Below are 19,935 nucleotides of genomic sequence, written 5' to 3'. Positions count from 1 at the left end.
GGAATTAGGTGTTCTGTTGGGACGAAGGCTTCAGTTGGTTTGGTAAGCCATGGTTTCGGCGAAGCAATCCGCGAGTGGGAGCTGTCGGACACAAGGCACTTGTGTCTCAGCAAACAGTGTTTCATATTCACAGCAGTCGGGCTGTTTCCGGGATAAATGGAAATCCTTTGTAGTCTCAGCCTAAGGGCTTTAAAAATAGCCATTAATGTGTTAACTTGTCCTCAAGAACAAGTTTCTCCACGTCAGTAGCTGAAACGTGCCCTGCACAGCAGTTGCATTCTTGTAATTACATAGCGCTCCAAGTGTCATAATGATGAAAATATGGCACCGTCACTGCGCATGCGTGCGTGGAATCATGCTGTCCCATAATAAGTCAGTCAATAAAGCAAGTACTGTTGAATTTGAAGTTCTCACAGCTGTGGTGTTGAGTTACCGTGCCGCGCAGTCAGATATAACGTTTCGCAGTAACGCGATATTTCCATTTTCAGAGTCGAATAATAAGTCAACCAGCCATACATAGGCAATAGACTTTTTTTTTAAATTCGCTTAGTGGGGGGTGGAGTCCAACTGGGCCCACTCGGCACGGCGGCCACTGATTGGCCTATTGTAGCCTGCCCCGGGTGATTATGGTGATGGAGAATTTGATGGAATGAAGATTGGCAGGGGAGAGCGAAGTACTCGGAGAAAACGCGCCCCAGCGCCACTTTGTCCAACACAAATCCCACTTGACCAGACCCGGGCTCGAACCCGGGCCGCCGCGTTGGGAATCCAGCGACTCACCGCTTGAGCTATGGCGCGGCCTAGGCCGTATACCTTACTTTTCGGCGCTGAAGATGGAGGCAGTACCTTACTACAAAATATCTGTCAATTTCTCTTGGATTCCACGGCGTCATATCCCAGAAAATTGTATAGTCACACCTCAGATTTACGTCATAATGCGTTCCCGAAAACGGGGCGTAAGCCGAGTTCGATATAACATGGGAAGTATAGAGTTACGTTCCTTTAGCACACGGCTGAAACCCAGTTTTCAATATTTTAACCCCTCATACTCTATTACTGTATTATTTTGATTATAAAATAAATAAGGAGACAAAAGAACTTTGTATTAAACATTTGAAATATTAAAAATCTTAATATATTTAAGTTAATATTCGAAATCATAGACTTCCCCTACCTTGTGTACAGGCAGTGGGGGAGCTGGTTGTGTAACGCCTGAGCGTTTTCACCTCCACAGGTGAGAAGGGCACGGCACGCCCACAAAACCAGTTAATTGCTTAACGATCTACTGGAGTTACTAGATGTAATTATGCTCGGCGAGCAGTGAAACACGTCAGGCTTGCTGATTCCCTTCTGACCGCTTTAATTAACTGGGGACCTCAACTTCACAGCTGCTTAATGAGGAATTCCACAACATCGTGTGTGACTTGTTCACTCCTTGTTTTGCTTTCTGTAGCTGAGCGGTTTAAATTTGTCATCCTCGCCCCAGCTTTCATGCAGGACTCTGAGAAGGATGCCACAGCGGTATAGCAAGTGTCACGTAACATCGAACAAGGCCAAGAGTAACCTTGAATGCGCAGAAGAAAAATTTCAGACAAGGGGGTGGGTTCGAGGGTGTGAGAAGTGACAGGCGGCCAGAACTGGCCAGTTGACACTTGCTATAACTGACTAGTATTCCAGAGTTACGCGCTTCGGATTTCCAACGGACGGACTACTTGACTCAGGAGAGTACCTTGAAGTAGAACATCACCATTGTGTGTGTCTCTCTCTCTGGCTCTACGGCCCTTTGAGCCTTGGCCGCGTTTTCAGTTTCTTAATCCTATACACAGTCGGTAGGACTCCTTGGACGGGGGATCAGCTCGTCGTAAGGCTACCTACACACAGACATCCATGCCTCGAGTGGGATTCGAACCCACGATCCCAGTGTTTGAGCGGGAGAAGACGGTTCATGCCTTAGACCGCACGACCTTCAAATTGGACAGGCAACTTTACTGCTAATGGTTTTCTGTCAGAGTTTGCTCACTCGTGATTGCGTAAATTAAGCCTAACCGTTAAAATAAAGCTGCGTTTCTTCTTCACATACTTAATGTGCAATTGTCCAGGCACGTGCCAGTGTGTCAAGGTTAGTGTTATGCTTAAAATACGGCGTAAGTACTGCCCGACAGATGTGTTTGTTTGGGCATTATCTCTCCTGTTTCCACCTCAGTGTTAATAATTAAGAAAGTTTGTGGGTCCCTAAGTTAACTAACAAATTCGATGTAACAGATCCCCTCTTAGGAAGCTAATAGTAACTCAACTGGTCAAGAAATTGTCAGCATTTTCTAGAATCCGATGGTTTATTAGTGTTCATAAGAGCCAATCACTGGACCGCATCCTGAGCCATTTCAATCCACGCATGTAATATCAAATAACCGCCACAAAAGTAACACACGTTACTCATTTTTCTGGATGTAATACAGCACAACCCCGGGCGAAATGTCTTCCACATTATGAGACGTTTGAACAATCTGGATTCACATGACCTGTCACACAGAATCGGAATTTCGACACTACATGAGGAATTTTAACCTTATATTCCATAATTTTAATAATTGTTCTAATAAATATTTCTATTTATTTTATTAGTATAACATTCTAATTCTTTGTTATCATGCTTTATTCTTAATATATAATACCTCTTCAGTATAGTAATTAACTTCGATATAACGTTATTTGGGGCCACGCGGTAGCGTAGTCGGTTGAGGCACTATGCTAGAAGCCGGAACGTCGCAAGTTCGAGTCCAGATGAGGTGTATTTTCATTCCAGCCGCACTATGGCCCTGGTGTCGACTCAGCCTCTAACAGAAATGAGTACCAGGAATCTTCCTGGGGGTAAAGGACGACCGGCGCATAGGGCCGACAAAGTTACCGCCACCTGTGAGCCGACTGTCTAGAAACTGTGGGAGCCTCGACGTCTCACAGCCCTATGGGCCTCCACCATCTGTTACAAGGATGGCTTTACCTGTTTTATAACATTATTTGCCTTTATTTTTATTGTATACTTCAAATATTTTGATAACGTTAATATTGTAATTCTCACATTGTAACGTAAGGCATAAATTTTATATAATGGACGCGTTCAGCCAAAATAAGGACCCATATTAGGAGTTCAGTTAACCTTAATCGTATTATATATATATCACCGCCTGATGATGGTCCTGTGAGGACCGAAACATGTAGCGGTAGGAAATAAAATTCAGTCTGAGTAGTGCTGAATAATTAAAAAACGATTTTTGTTATGTTGACAGATAACCTGAATTAACCAAATGTTTGTGACACACAACAGGATGCACACTGTGAAAATTGTTTCCTGTACTGACACTGTGATTAACTATCCAGCATTTTTGAAGTCAGTACGGGAGACTTTCGCCAATTTTTATTTCATTATTCACATTCTAAAGCCCGTGTGGAGGTGGATAGAACCTGCTGCCTGGGGGTATAACTGGGCTACCCTGTCACAGGGGGACATAAATACAGAGACCTTGCCCTCCGGGTTGAGGGCTGCACGCAAGACTGACGACCTTGCTCTGTAAAAACCTGTTTTTGCGAAATCCAAAGAAGTGAAAACCGGATGTAATCTGGCAGAAATTTCTAAAGATGGCTGTTTTGCCAATGAAGTTGTTGAACGTGATCTGAATTTTAAAATAAGCCTAAGGAAATCAAAAGAAGGCCGTCGGTAATTGCATGTGTCACAGTATTGAAAAGACCGTCGTAATCTTATTGCCTGTCTGGTAAAGTGAACTGCAGTGCAGATTAAATTACACCCAAGTATTTGCACTGCGCGGTGTTACATAGCGCAACAGAACGTGTATGCAGTCACGTACACAATTGCAAACTTTGCAAAATACATGTGTTGCACTGGATACACGATACATGTAAACACACGCCATTCGCTTGTGAAGTTTCTTTGAAGGTTCTGTGTCCTTGTTTCGACCGAAGCCTTCCTTCCTTCCTTACGTGTGAGTGAACAGGCGGTTCGTACCCTCTGTCAGACTTTTGAAAGTAAAATTGTAATTTTTTTCCTTGGCACTACAGCCCCAGTGGGCCTAGGCCTACCTCCATGAACTCCGTTCACTTCGGCTTTTCTAGATCTTACACATACGGTAGGACTCCTTGGACGAGTGATCAGCTCGTCGCAAGGCCTCTACCTGTAGACTAACACAGAAAAACGCACACAAACATCCATGCCCTGAGTGGGATTCTAACCCACGATCTCAGCTTCCGAGCGAGCGACGACAGTGCATGCCTTAGACCGCTCGGCTACCGTGACCGACAAAATTGTGATTACCGCGAACCAACTCTCCAGTACGTGGGCTGCTGTGCCGACAGAGTCGCCGAGACTGGGCTGAATAGCACAGGAAATGGATATGCGCTTTAGCACGATCGTAACGAGAAGTTTCAAAATTGTGCCAACCAAGTTTCCAATTTAGGCCGCGCCATAGCTCAAGCTGTTAGTCGCTGGCTTCCCACCGCAGCGGCTCGGGTTCGATCCTGGGTCTGGTCAAGTGGGATTTGTGGTGGACAAAGTGGCGCTGGGGCAGATTTTCTCAAAGTACTTCGGTTTCCCCTACCAATCTTCATTCCACCAATTGCTCTACAATCACCCTCACCCATCATGTGGGGCTTCTACAATAGGCCAGAAGTGGCCACAGTAGGGACTTAGTCCCACCCCAGTCCCACCCCAGTAGCAATAAAAAAGTTTCAAATTCTGCTTGGCCCAATCGCTGTGTCATGATCCAGGCAGGGACTAGTTCCTCCGGTAAAAGTTCCTTTGAGCTGAGGATGAAGATAGAACACAATCTCCGAAACGTCGTTTCACGTAACATTTACAACGATTATTATTCAGAAAACTGATCATTTGATCAATAGTTAAATCGTGTAACTTCTGCTTGAAACATATTTGACGTTGCGTTGATTGGTATATTTTGTTATCTGACGTTGCTATTTCAGCTGTGTAGGTTGCATAGCGTTTAGCTGTAAAATTCTTGTGGGTATGCAGTAGAATGTGGTAGCGGCTTGCTCTAACTACTATTACAGAATTATCCTCCAGGGGCAAAAATCCACAAATGATCTCAGTGAGAACAGTCTCGGTTTTGGCCGGACTTCGAAGCCGGTATCTCTGAGATGCAGTGTACCTACGTGTGTTCTTGAGCAAAGTAATGCCTGCAACATTCAACTGGTTAATGAACGCAGGTAATGGATTGAATATAACATGTCCCTGCCTACATGTTCAGGGCCAATTAGTTGTTGCTGTTCGGGGGTCCCCGCGTGGAGGCGGGGTGCAATACCTACATCGTAGCCTGCGAGTCGTAGGAGGCAACGAAAAGGGAACCCAGTGTCTGGGGTTATAACTGGGCCGCGCTGTTGCTGAGGGACATAAATACGGGGACATGGCCTTCCAGGTTGGGGGAGTCTCGAATCTGAGACAGTAAAATGTCATGAGTCCCGCGGGACTCAGACCTGAAAATGACTGCACTGGCTAGGACCAGCAGCAATTGTAAACGGCATACCCGTTCTCTCGTCAGAGACAGCGCCCTCATCAACAAATCCGCAACTGTCTGAAAATAGAAATCTGGTCTTAAGCCCCAGATGGGTGCTAGACACCAAGACAGACTGCCCTACTGACCGTCGGTCGTAACGTAACTTTGACTTTTTGTTACGGTTCAGTCGTTATCAGTTGTTTCTGTGAGAAGCTGGTAGCTGAAGCCAGGGACAGTTCCGGAAGCTAGATGAAGGGGAACGTCCGCTGTTGGAAGCCGCTACCAAGCAACGGCAGTGAATACGTGGATACTAATGTGTGTGTGTGTGTGTGTGTGTGTAATAGTGGACTGTGGAGTGTACTCACGCGCTGTATCAAAGGAGTCCAAGAAATCTGGTCATTAATTCAAAACCTCGTCTGTAGTCACACTATCACGTGACAGTATGTCAAAAGATCAGATTCACGTCGCGTTTGAGCTTTGGCGCGTATTCACCAGCACCACAACCAAGAAATGCCCTTTATCATATCTCTCTTTTATTTCACCATAAGTACCTCTCTCTGTGGAGTAATGTCTTTCCTGAGAAGCTGATATTTGCCCAGCCCGACATTGTCTCCTCCCTGAACCAGATGAATGCAGACATCTCTCATATCTTATTAGATCTATTTCAATCGTATCTTTCTCTCCACGCCTAACCCTCTCGAATTCTTTCTTCCCTTCCTTCAGGAATTCCAACTAAAAGCGTGTATACTTTCTTATCTATCTTATACGTTCTACATACCCCACCCATCTCATAAACCATACTGAAAGATGTTACAAGGAAAACGTTGTCATAACCGGATTCATATTTTGCAAACATTCTTCGCCCTTTTCACGGTTACCATCTGTCTCATCGCCAGAATACACGGGTACAGTAGCGAAATTTTTGTATAAGGAACAACATTCAAACCAAGAATTTAAAGACTGCCGATCTCATTAAAATTTGTGGAGAAGGGGTTCAGTTTCGAAAAATGTGCAAAAACCGTGCCGCAACACTTAAACAGCAGTAGCTACTGTACACATTGCAAGAGTGTGTAAGATGTAGCGACTGGCTAAAAGCTGGACAACCGAGAGTTCGGAGTTCGAGTCTCGGTTGGCTCAAGAATTTTCTGTTCTCTACGCCGTCCAGACTTGATCTGGGGCCCACCCAATCTCCTATCCAGTGGGTACCGGGGGCACTTTCCGCGGTGGTAAAGCAGTCGGGGCTTGAAGCTGACCACTCACCTCCAACTAATGCAGAGGTCAACAAAATGTGGATCTATACATCCACTCCCCCATACCCCTATATGGCATAGCGCTTAATTACTTACGCACAGGGACAACTTTGCCTTTACCTTACAGAGTAAAATATGTGGATATGTTCTGTTAGTTGTGCGGGAGGAAGCAGGAAATGGAGAAGTTACGGGTTGTTGGTTAGTTATAAGAAGTGAGTGTGCAGTGTCAGCTTCAGCGCCCAAATACAAATGGTGCCGTGGAGACGCAAGCCAGATTGCAGGAGGCGAGTTTTCAATGACGATCGTCACGTAACGTCTAACTCCAGCTCAAGGTTACTACAGCTTCCATTCATCCTTCGTTAGCGGCCTGGCTCCGGCCGTGTGTGATGTAACGTGTTGAGTACTGAACCTGGTTTCATGGCACCTTGTAACTCGAGTGCGTGGCTATCACTGCGGCTCTGACGGAGTTCCGCACACGTTCCAGACTGGGCTGGAAGACCAAGAAGTAGCCTCCTATCCAGTGGGTACCGGGGGCAAAGCGGCAGGGAGCGTGAAACTGACCATTCATCTCCAGCTACTGCCGAAATTAAGAATGGTGGAGCTATACCTCTACTACTCCATACGTTTTCAAGGCGTGGTACTTAATTATTGGCAGAGATAACTTTACCTTTACGGACACATTCCATGTTGTGCACGAGTTATATCGGTTAGAAAAACGGGTCCTTATTTGGGCGATTTCTTTGTTGTTTACTTGAAGATCGGTAAAAAAAACGTCTCCTGCCATCTGTGAACACGACGATTAATATTCGTGACTTTTTAGCGATATGAAGTGTGATGAAAGGTAAAGCTATCCCTGTAAGAGGCCGTGAAGGCCCATAGGATTGCGAGACGTCGAGGCTCCCACATTTTCTAGACAGTTGGCTCACAGGTGGCTGTGTCATCCTTACGCGCCGGACGCACTTTACACCCCAGGAAGATACCTGGTACTCATTTCTGTTAGAGGCTGAGTCGTACTCAGGAACATAGTGTGGCTGGAAGGACTAGGTCAATTGAAAAGATTCACCTCATCGGGACTCGAAACCGCGTCCTTCAGGCTTGTAGCATAGTGCCTCAAGTAACTACGCTACCGTGTGCACCCATGTAAAGAATATACAAGCAGAAATTAAAGTCATCATACAAGGACACGAACTCTGGGTGTTCGGATGTCCGTAGCAGTTGGAGCGCCCGTAACTAAGCATATGCTGCAGCGACTTTCTTGAAACGTCGACATGTGTTTAAGTTCCCCGCTCTTATGTTGCCGAAAGTTATGTTACCTTTAAGGATACTGCTTTCTGGGTCATAAAGCCGTGTAGTTCGGAGACACCTCCGTATTCACGGCCGAAGAATAACCCAAATACGAAGCCAGCAGAACTGCCTTGCAAGTTGACCCAGCTCCATCTTCAGGATGGAAGATTTTGACACTCTGGCTCCGCTTCTGCTGGATCCTTGTTTCATTTCTCTTCGACGTGCAACATGGAGACGAGTGAGCTACTTGCAGTAGATTCATTATTTTCCTTTAGGCTTTTATGGGTTCGAAACTTGGCCCTTCACATTGGGGGAAGGAAATAGACTGATGGGTTTTGAGAACAGGGTGCTGAAGAGAATATTTGGACCAAAAGGGAATAAGGCAAATGGGGGATGGACAAATTGCAGTATGAGGAGCTTTACAATTTGTCCTCTGCGGCAGGAATTATTAGCATGATCAAATTAAAGGGGTGAGATGGACAGGGCGTTACATTCGCTTGGAGAGGAATACGTACACAGTTCTGATGGGAAGACATGAAGAGACCTGAGCATAAATGGAAATATTACGTGAGAGTATGTGTTGGGGGAATAGGCTGGGATCGTCTGGCGCAGGATAGGTACAAATGGCGATAGTAATGAACCTCTCGGTTCACTAATATCCTGGGAATCTTTTGAGTGGCTGAGTGAGAGTGTTCTTGTCAAGAAGGTCTCAGCTGCATGGAGTTAGTTTGAGTAATGATTTGCTGTGTGCAAACGCACTATCGGCAAGACCTGTGCCTGCAATAGATTAACATCCAATCCAATTATAGTACGCAGAATCGTAGCAAATGATTCTGAAACTTCTTTAGCGTCTGTGAGTGGCGTTTAACTAACACATCCAGTGCAATTAGAGAAAGCAGGGTGGTAGCAAAAGATTCTGAAACTTCGTTAACGTCCGTGAGTGGCGTTTAACTAACACTTCCCGCATGGCAAGACGTGTCTTATAGGCGTCTTTGTTATCTGGCGAGACTGAAAGGTGTGTATCATTCTGGAAAGTTAGGTCTGTGTTTACGTGTGGAGATGAAAGCGTAGGTTTGCACATAGGCAGAGACCAGTGATCTTCTTTATATAAAGCGTCCGAACTTGAACTGCGTGCCGCCGAAAGAGATGGCTCGAGCGGTGACGCTTCCTGTTTGTATCTGGGAGATACTCTGTTTGATTCTTGGGCGAAACACCGACTCTACGGAGTGAGGCCTTTATTGGTTCTCCACAGTCCCTGTAGGGAAATGCCGGGATGTTATCTTCAAATAGGCCACGACTGCATCCTTCCCTATCCTTTGCAATTCAGAATTCCTTAATCATGCTGTGATTCGACGCTGTAGTCTGGGTTACTGACCGAATCGTTAAACAAACCATAAATATACATAGGTAAAGGTGTCCCTGAGCCGGTCACGGTAGCCGAGCGGTCTAAGGCATGTACCGTCTTCGCTCGCTTGGAAACCGGGATCGTGGGTTCGAATCCCACTCAGGCCATGGATGTTTAGTTTGTGTGTGTGAGTTTTCCTGTGTTTGTGTACAGGTAGAGGCCTTGCGACGAGCTGATCACCCGCCCAAGGAGTCCTACCGAATGTGTAAGATCTAGAAAAACCGAAGTGAACGGAGAAGTTCACGGAGGTAGGCCTAGGCCCTCTGGGGCTGTAGTGCCAAAGAAAAAAAAGTGTGTGTTTAATTAGTTAACCACTATGCCATGGAAATATATAGGGGAGTGGAGGTATAGCTCCACCATTCTTGACCTCGGCAATAGTTGTGAGTGGTCAGCTTCACGCTCCTGCCACATTACCTCCGTTACCCATTAGACAGGAGGCTGGGTGGGCCCCAGAATCCGTCCAGCCCCTAATCCGTCGCTATCCCGACTCCTAAATAAATACAGTGCCTCCCAAAATTTACGACCACATATGTTTTGCAATATACGTCTGTAAATATTGTATTTCTAAACTTAAAGTTTGCTTTGTTCAATTTGTAATGCGAAGCCTTATGTCCTCATAAGAACATCATAAGATCGCAGTTCGTTCATGAGTGATAGTTTCTTTGTACACACGTGTGTTTGTTTACATGTAACACAGAGACACTGTGTTTCAGGCTGCTCCATGCAGTGGCGTGGATAGCACTTCTGCTTCTTATTCGGAGGATCTCGGGTTCATGTCCCAGGACTGAGACAGGTTACCCTGAATGAGGTTTCTGGATTATTTTCCTCTGTCCCTCCAGATGACTACCGAGATGGTTATTTTAAGTCAGTCCACGACCGCTTCCTTCCATACCCCTTCCAATGTATTATTTACTAATAATCTTATCATTCGAAGCTATATCGTCCGATTTATTGACCTTTCTTGTTTATCACAATCCCTATTTCTTATTTTCCTATCCTTGTTTCAGTCCATCTGCTTCTTGAGGACATTCCACGCTGCTGGTTGTAATGAAATTCTTCTTGACCTAAACTTCTGAAAATGTTCCAGCAGGTTCTTGTGTTCTGCACTCAGTTCCGCTCCGAAATGTCCCTATCAGCCCATCAGTATCTTCTTCGTGTGTGCCTGTTCTAGTTTTTCATTTATAAATCAGTTTCGTCTTATTTGACTTAGTTGCTGCTGTTTAGTTTGCATGCAAGGGATAAGCATCATATTGTAGCATGTAGACCTGTTGCTAAGTACGAGTAATGATTCTGCTGATAGGCACGTAGCGAAAAGTCGGAGCACACATGAAACGAAGGCCAAAATCAGCAGACATTAGAAAACTTCAGCTCTTTGTGTACATGGGTTAAGTGGGTTTCATTGTCGCGGAATACACAGCTAATTTACGCGCACATGGGAGAATGAGCTCTAACTTTGCTGAACAGAGTGACTGTATAATTGACCGATGCTGAATGTCAGAGTCATAAAATTCCATGTGACAGATATACAGAGTTCGCCCATGCCATAATTAGAGCTTGTGTACTTCTGTTGACTTCCCATCCCGGATATCTTTTAAGCTAAATATAGTTAGGCAATAAAATCAATTGGAGCTTATGTAAAACTGCCAGTCACAGTTGCCGCGCAGTCTAAGGCATGAACTGTCTTCTCTCGCTCGAGCGCTGGGATCGTGGATTCGAATCCCACTCAAATCATGGATGTCTGTATGCGTTTATTCTGTGGTTGTGTTGTTCTTTGTCTAGGTAGCGGCTTGCGACGGGGTGATCCCTCATCCAAAGAGTCCTACCGTCTGTATAGGATCAAGAAACTGAAGAAGCGGCCAGTGCCCAACAAAGGGCTGTAGACACCCGCAGCCAAAAAGAGAACACACATCACGAGACACGATATACACGGAGTATAAGAGGAACGACTCCCATAGTGGAGGAACCATGCGCGGGTTTGAATTGGGACATATAAGATGAATATCTTAACAAGATTTTAGTGTATAAAAATTTATTATAATTGATGAATATTTTTTAAATAATTTTACAATGACATAATGGCAAGCAATGCAATAGATTAACGTAAATAGATCACCTGATGATGGCACTATGTTGCCGAAACATGTTGTGAAATAACAGGTGAAACTGAGTGCGCTACAAGACGGACACGGCATACATGTCATGGACTGTAGAGTCACTGATGAATGAATGAAATGGATGTGAAAGTACCGTGAAGTACCGTACAAAGCTTGAATATCAGTCTTGGTTCTTTCTGTTCGTTTAACGCGGAAAGGCAGCTGATTTTGAATAATTAATTTGAATGCATCTGAATACTCCAGTGCGAGTCATAGAAGGTGACGGAAAGAGAACCCAATGCCCCCTACCCCTGGGGGCATAAGTACAGAGTCCTAGTCCTGCAGGTTAGAGAGTTGGATGTGAGGACGAGGACCTTGCTCTGCCGAGGAATTTTTGTGTCGGAACCCAAAGAAATGATACAGTCTGACAGAATCTTCTAAGGAAGACTTTGGCTCAGAAAGGGCGGTTTTGCCAGTGATGATGATCAATGTAGAAGTGGTCGTGCTCTGTTTTAATTCACTGTCACAGTAAGTGACGCAACACGATGTCAGTCGTGACTGTCGGTTTATGGACCCTCCTGATTACCAGAAGGGTGCTCACCTGTGCACCTCCGTAGTCAGTGTTCTTCAGTGCTCCGTTACGGGCAGAGGCAGTTGTTTTCTCGGGCAGAAATGTGTCACACAATTTGCTTGTGAGTGATGAATGGTCCCGGCACGCTAAAGTACCGCCTGGTGAGCTTCGTAAAGTCCGTCTACTCTGCGTCATACCTTGTATAGGCGCTTAGAAGATAAAGCTGTCCCTACGCTTAACCAGTTAAGCACTAAGGCGTTCGGGGAAGTGGATGTATATATCCACATTTTCTTGACCGCTGCACTAGTTGGAGGTGAGTGGTCGGTTCTACCCCCGGTACTCATTGGATAGGAGGCTTGTGTGCCCCAAAACCGCTCTGGACGACACAAAGAAATGAAAATTCTTGACCCTACCTGGACTCGAACTCTGGCCCCTCGGTCGTCCAGCCCGTACCCAGTCGCTGTGCTGAGTACGCTACCCAGGCTTGTATAGGCAACCGTATTTAAATGTGTCTGAGGTTCCCACCGGAGTATGAATAGCACAAGTGTGTTGAAGACGGGATCAAGCAACTTTCTGAAGATGACGTCACGGTCTGCTTCATTAAGTGACGTTGACGCATGCTCGTTCCCGCAGCAGATGCAGTGCATCTAGTGCTGCATCTGTTAAGCACTTCTTCTCTTCTTGAAAGCGGAGAAATGACATCCAGTCTGTGAGACTTTTTAATTTTTATGTACTTATTAATGAAATCAGCTGGTAACGAGTAACACCGACAACGACCCTGCCTTTCTCTGGGAAATCATATTGTGCATGTCTGCTGAAAGGCAGCAGAGACAGTCGTTGCTAGGGAGCGGCTCTGTGAACACGCCCGTTGCTAGGCAGTGGTCAGTTCGAGTTGATAGCCTAAAGAATAGTCGAGAGAGAGAGGGTCCGCAGGCAAGGTTATGGTAGCTGAGGCCATGGACAGTTCGGGAACCCAGAGGAAGGGGAACGTCTGCCATTGGAAGCCGCTACCAAGCAAGGGCATTGAAGACCGTGACTGAGAGCACTAGTCTGCGTGTGATAGTGATTTGTAAAGTGTAGTCACGTGTTGTCTGTGTTAAAGTGCACAGAAAATCCGATTACCGTTTCAACTCCCCCCACTCCAGCACTTAGTATTCTTTGATATGAGATTATAGGCTGTCACGTCAGCGCATGTCAAGAGTCTGGGTTTCTGGAATATGAAATTTGGTGAAATTGCCGTCATATCTTAACGCTTTTCGATACGAAACATAAAACAACTGCTGGCCTCCATATTAAACAGAAATTTGTGTGTTGGTGAATTATTGGATTGTCAAGTGACTAGATGTTGTTACAGACTAAACCTGCAGTTGGGCGGTGCCATAGCTCAGGCGGTTAGTCGCCGGCTTGCCACCGCGTCGGCCCTGGTTCGAGCCCGGGTCAGATCATATGATTTGTGGTGGACAGAGTGGTACTGGGGCAGGTTTTCTCCAAGTACTTCGATTTCTCCTGCCAATTCTCATTTCACCGATTGCTCCACATACACCATCATCTATCATCCGGGGCTGGTGCAATAGGCCAATAGTGGCCGAAATAGGAAGTGGACTCAGTCTCACCCCACAGCAAGAAAGTAAAAAAAAGAGAACTGTAGTTACTGGTGTTTAATTCTGCAGTGGGTTCCAATTGTTCGCGAGCCGCGGGGATTAATAATGTTTTTGTACCAACGGTACCATGTGCTTCCTCCAAGAAACATTCCATTGCAATTATTGTACAAATTTATTATTCATACTTTCAGTTTTTATATTTGGCAAGCTTTGTGGAACATCGTGGGCTTTACACAGAGTGGAATCTTAGAATTTTTTATTTAAAATGTCGTAAAAATGTGTTATTTAATTTGTGAAAGCGGTTTTATGTGCGTCTTTGGATGCTTTGCGAACCTGTCAGCATGCCGAGTAGCTCCAGCAGGCGGACCTATCGATCGCTTGATTTATCGACGAGCGGGTTGCTAAAGAACCAGAGACGGCAGGCTGTCTGTCCGTGTGGACATCGAGAAAAACGATAAAGATTTGACGTGACGAATGTAATTGCAGGGTTAAAACCGTTCTGGATGTAAACTTGGAGATAAAACACGTTAGACCTACTACAGAACTATTTGTTGCTTTATAAACATAGCTTTGGGTTTGTAATGAAGTCCGTCGCCTTGAGACGAAGCAGTCCGGCATTGAGGGATGTGTTTACTGAGGCAGACTGTTGGCGTGGTGACTGTCACTGGAATGAAAACACTACGGACCATAAACGGATATTTCTTAAACTTTTAAGTACATGGGGCCGCACGCGTTTCTTATCGTATCCGAAGGCTCATTACTGTGTTAGTGGTAACTCTTCCAAGACTTCAAACTGAAGAAAAGTCTGCTATGTTCTTACCAACAGCTTCCTCTCCCAAAAAATAAGTATAAACCCATCCGTAATACAAAAAAGACCCCTCCGTGGTTTTAGTCCGCAAGTGAACTATACCGACTGAGCGACCGCCGCTTCTCGGAGAAGTTAGTGCCAACTTTTGCGGATAGGGGGTGTCGCATGGTCAGCGCAACGGATCCCCACGGCCGTTAATTTCGGTTTTCTAGACCGGAGCCGCTATTTCCTTGAAATGGCTCCTCAATTATCCTCGCGAGGCTGAATGGACCCCGTTACATACCCACTACTTCTCAGAAAGTCTGGTATCGCGGGGAATCGAACCCGAGACCTCTGTAGTCAGGAACTCTGGCCACTAGACCACAGGGGCAGTCCATCCTTATCATCATTTATAAAGCCGATCACAGTGGCCGCACTGTCTGAGGCATGAACCGCCTTCGCTGGGTCAAACACTGGGATCGTGGGTTCGAATCCCACTCGAGTCATGTATGTCTGTGTGCGTTTATTCTATGTCTGTGTTGTTCTGTGTGTAGGTAGCGGTATTGCGACGGGCTTATCCCCTGTCCAAGGGTCCTACTGACTGCGTATAGGATTAAGAAACTGAAAAAGTGGCCGAGATCCAAAGGGTACAGAGCCACTGAGAGAGGAAAATGAAAAAATACATCATTTGTAATTTTTGTGTCACTGTACTTGACTTTTATAGGAGTATAGACCTATGAATGTGGGTCGTGAGCCGCTTCTTCAGACGCCAGTGCTTCAGAGGAATCGCCAGAAGAAATATATGTAGAGGTGAATACTTTTGTGTTACGTAACTGTTCAGTGTAACTTCACACAAAGTAGATAAGAAAATGCATGCTGTGTTGTCATGGGCGTTTTAGGCAAATCTTACAGCTCTGAGATATTGTACCGGCTGCCTTTCCTCTCAGGGAGGGAACTGATTTCCGAAACACCGCCCGAAACAGCGAATGCAGCAAGATCCACTCAGTTGGATCCCCTAAAAGGGACAGAGATGAATGTAAGAGACAGATTTTCGGAAATGGATGCCATTTTTAATGGACCACAAACCCTTATTATAACGGACAAAATCTGGCGGTGTACATTTGCGAATTTTTAGAGATGCTGAAGCACTAAGAAGGTTTCACAGTTAGGAAACCATTTAAAATAATGTGACATAGCTCTCTAGCTCTATACATCCATTCCCTCCATACGCCTTCATAGCCTAGTGCTTAATTATTCAAGCAAAGGGGCAACTTTACCTTTGCCTTTCACTGTATACATGTCAATTTTTTTTTATTGCTAGTGGGGTGGGACTAAGTCCCTTGTACTGCGGCCACTTCTGGCCTATTGTACCAGACCCAGATGATAGGTGAGGGTGATTGTGGAGCAATTGGTGGAATGAAGATTGGCAGGGGAAACCGAAGTACTCGGAGAAAACCTGCCCCAGCACCACTTTGTCCACCACAAATCCCACTTGACCAGACCCCCCCCCCCGGGATCGAACCCGGGCCGCCGCTGTGGGCAACCAGCGAGTAACCGCTTGAGCTATGGCGCGGCCGTGTACACGTCTAAAGTTGTTTCTTCTTTTCCAGAAAAGTGACCTTTAGACATGTAATCGTCTTTACGTAACATCACACGTCAGTTAGACCTTTTAGATCTTAATACAGTAACATTTCGTATCCATGATAGTGACTTAAGTTGCCTGAAGAGACAGACATGTTGGACCTGTCAAAATATGTCACTGAGTTAAGAAAGGGGTTCTTGTAGTGAGGAACCTCGCGTCACTCATTGCCCCCAGATAAACCTCTAGAATCAACACACTTTGTCCTATGAAATGTAATCGTTTCACATCTGCGCATTTCTTACATTGTACCATGAAAGCCAAATTTCGATTACGTATAATCCCGAATATTAGGCGGCCCCCCATTTTTCCATGATCAAATCTGGGAGAAAACAAAATTGAATGTCTATTTAGTTCTGACGGCTGTATGAAAAATGAAGCAACAAATATACGAGTATACTATTAAGATTAATACATTCAAATTTTAATATGATAAGTACTTTTAATAATATCATTAGAATTAGCAATTAGCACTCATTATTGTAACCTTGTTCATATTTACTCTTAAGTGCCCGAAGATAAGGCAACCCCTCTTTTCTAGGAAGCAAAATTTGAAAAGAATACCGCTGTGAAGTTTTCAGCCTTAGGGTGGCCGCACACCAACTGCGTCAAGACAAGCATCAAGACATGAGACAGAAGACGCGGTCTTTCTTCATTCGTGATTAGTCAACATGAAGCTGACGTCAGCATCATTACTCAGAACGGTTTTCGGCGGTTTTTATAATCTCATTCGTTTCAATGTGCTCCTTTCTTTGCGTCATGTCGCAGAAATCGTGTCTTGATTGTTACAAGTCTTGACGCATGCCGGTGTGCGGCCTGCCTTACTCGCCGGCCACCCTTTACACCCCAGGAAGATTCCTTGTACTCATTTTTGTTAGAGGCTGAGTCGATCCCGGGGCCATATTGCGACTGGAGGGATTATGCCTATTGAAAAATCCAATGACCTCATCGGGAATCGAACCCGCGACCTTCCGGCTTGTAGCATAGTACCTCAACCACCTACACTACCGCTTGCGAATACTGAAAATCTTTCTGAGTTGAGGACTGAAGTCAGATGTAACACGACTTTCGTGCGGGCAGAACTCTGTTTCTCTGTCAACCTGAGCTGCAAATGTAAAGGAGACCGGCACCACGGTGCTCCTCATGTTGCGCAGTGACAAGTCACAGGGCAGACCTGCTTGTATCTGTCTGTCCCGTGGTTTCAGTACCGGTAATAAGTGCCTTCAACGCGCCGTCTAAGGCATGAACTGTCTTCGCTCGCTCGAATGCTGGGATCGTGGGTTCAGATCTCACTCAAGACATAGATGACTGTATGTGCATTTAATCTGTGTCTGCGCTGTCCTGTGTAGGTAGCGGCCTTGCGACGGGCTGATCCCTCGTCCAAGGAGTCCTACCGTGTAAAAAAGATTACGAAACTGAAGAAAAGTCCAGGGCCCAACAAAGAGCTGTAGAGCCATTTATGAATGAGATGAAGTGCCCTCAAAAGTTCACTGTTGTCCAGGCGGTCAGGGGATTTCCTGCCTTTACGGAACTCGTAGGTTCATTACCGTGCTTACAAAAGCCCAACAGCTGGTTCCACTCGATCTAGTTCTCCAGGTGTAGTGTTACTGGATTTCTGGTTTGGAGACACCAATTTTGGATTTCAGCCGTTTACCGGCAATATTGACTTACGCTTCTCGTGGTTTTCTTCAGACCTTCCAGGCGAATACCTGATTTTAGAATGGGCGCAAACATAGTTCTTTCTAAAGAATATTAATTAGCCATTCATAATCATATTTTTCATGTTATTTGGTGGTATAGCCGTGACCTATGCTGAATAAAAAGAGAAGTTACATATCGATATTGGGCTATTAAACGACACATGCCCACCACTTACGTTGTGTAGCTTCGGAAGGAAAGTGTGTAAGAATGGTGAGCTATACAGGATGGAGACTTATGTGGTCACGGTCTGTTTGCATTCGTCTAAAGGCGCGTCCACATTACTCGTGCTCGTGCTCGTCGGGAGACTCGTCTGGCTTTTACTTGTGCTCGTAAATCTTCGTCCACACTACTTCAGTTGCTCGCCAGGCTTCGGTGCGTTAGGATCCGTATATTTACTTGTAGTGTGTATAGGCTGTAGTCGTATTTTAATTTATTGGCTATAGTTTTTAAATTAAAAATTTGCTTGTCTCTTGACTTGTCATGTCGTCCACATTACTCCCGAGCATAGCGAGTCACACGAGCAGGAGTAATGTGAATGCGCCTTTAGAAGACTGGAGGAAGTCACGTTCTGATAACCGGTCTGCGGGCCACTTTGTAAGAGCGGCAACATTTCCCTCATGTGACTGTGTTGTGTGTGTTGCAGCCATCCTCCAGCGGCACTCGGTGAGGATGGGACAACTGTTGATACAGAGCGTCCCGACGTGCATGTTCCTGTGTATGGACAGCTGCGGCCTCCTCTACGGATCGGTACGTTGCCCACATCACTGTTTGCTCCGGTTGACATAGGCTCCTGATGGCTCCGAGAGGTCAGAGCTTGTGTCCAAGTAGGGTAAAGATTTTTCTCTTCTCCACGTTGTCCAGACCGGCTCTGAAGCCCACCCAGCCTCCTATCCAATGGGTAGCTGGGGCTATCGTTGGGGGGAGAAGCGGCCGGAGTGTGAAATTCACCACTCATCTCCAACTAGTGACGAGATCAATAATACATTAATCTATTCATGGCGTAGTGCTTAATTAGTTAAGCACAAGGAGAACTTTACTTTTTACACCCTGTTACAACTAATGACATTCGTGTCAGTGACTGAGCTGGAAGCGACACTAGCGCCATGTGTTTGCCAACATGACGCATTTTTGTTTCTTCCCTTGTCTTATGTGATTCTTCCTTTCTTTTCTTTCTGGAAATTGCATATAATCTACCTCCACTCCCCCCACACGTCTTCATGCAGAGGCAGAACTGTACCTTTTATCATCTTCTGGATTGTGACTCCCCTTGTTTCGAAGAGGGCCCGATATTTCGGAGGAACGCTCAGCTTCAAAGAATAAGTAAAGTCGGTCCCTCCAACGTACGCAGCGTCACAGCCTATGTACCGGTATGGGAACCTCGTGTCCAGCATGGCGTTTGTGCAGATCATTTCTCGGAAGGGTTTAATATGGAAAAGGCTTTTCGAACCAGTAAAGACTGCCGCGCGGCCCGGCGACAGATAAACACAACTCAAGGACTCTGCCTCCATATAGTTAGCATTCGTAAGCGGGTTCTCTTTATGGGACGACTAACTTCGGAGACGCATAGCAGTGCGGACACCGCCATCACTATAAAATTGTGATTGAGGACACTGAAGATCCTTTGTTCAATACTTAATCGAAATCAATCGATTTGAATTGAGTAACCTTTGTCAGAGTTGCGCCATTATTCTTGTTGTCCACGTGCGCGCGCGCGGAAAAAATTCAACGGATCTGAAATATCGCAGGCAGAACATAAGAACGACGACAGAATGTGGAAAAAAATATTCTTTTTTGATTCTTTTACTGACTCAAAATGTGACCTGACATATATTCGGCTTTGTAGTCCCTCACCCGCCATTAGAAATCAGAAACCGGAGGTATTAACCAGCTGCCTTCCTTTGCAACAAGAGAATTAGCACAAGACTCGATTGCGTAAAGGAGCTGCCTCATTAAGAGGACGCAGCGAAACAAATGAGTGTCAGACCTCACCCCGTGTTCCCTGCACCTAATTATTCCACGGCTTCTAGCCAGTCCCTTTTACCTGTTCAAACACAAGCCGTGATAAATCCGACCATTCGCTTTCGAGTC

The 19,935-nt window shown here is 45.5% G+C and overlaps 1 protein-coding gene across 2 annotated transcripts in view; it reads left to right on the top strand.

The window, feature by feature from the left end:
• The window catches only part of LOC111871172, a 217,377-nt gene that overhangs the window by 159,971 nt on the left and 37,471 nt on the right, over positions 1 to 19,935 (top strand). The window contains exons 1-2 of one of the 2 annotated variants that reach the window (XM_033754135.1): positions 15,233 to 15,317; positions 18,491 to 18,594. In XM_033754135.1, coding sequence (XP_033610026.1) covers positions 15,248 to 15,317; positions 18,491 to 18,594 — 174 coding nt within the window. In that variant the 5' untranslated portion in view covers positions 15,233 to 15,247. Of the gene's footprint in view, positions 1 to 15,232; positions 15,318 to 18,490; positions 18,595 to 19,935 lie in introns of those variants that run through there. The other variant, XM_023864065.2, reaches the window with a different exon arrangement.

The sequence above is a fragment of the Cryptotermes secundus genome, unplaced genomic scaffold (genome assembly GCF_002891405.2).
Source record: "Cryptotermes secundus unplaced genomic scaffold, Csec_1.0 scaffold394, whole genome shotgun sequence".
NCBI classification, from domain to species: Eukaryota; Metazoa; Arthropoda; class Insecta; order Blattodea; family Kalotermitidae; genus Cryptotermes; species Cryptotermes secundus.
Note: the sequence above shows the minus strand (reverse complement) of the source record. Positions and strands in the feature narration are given on the sequence as shown.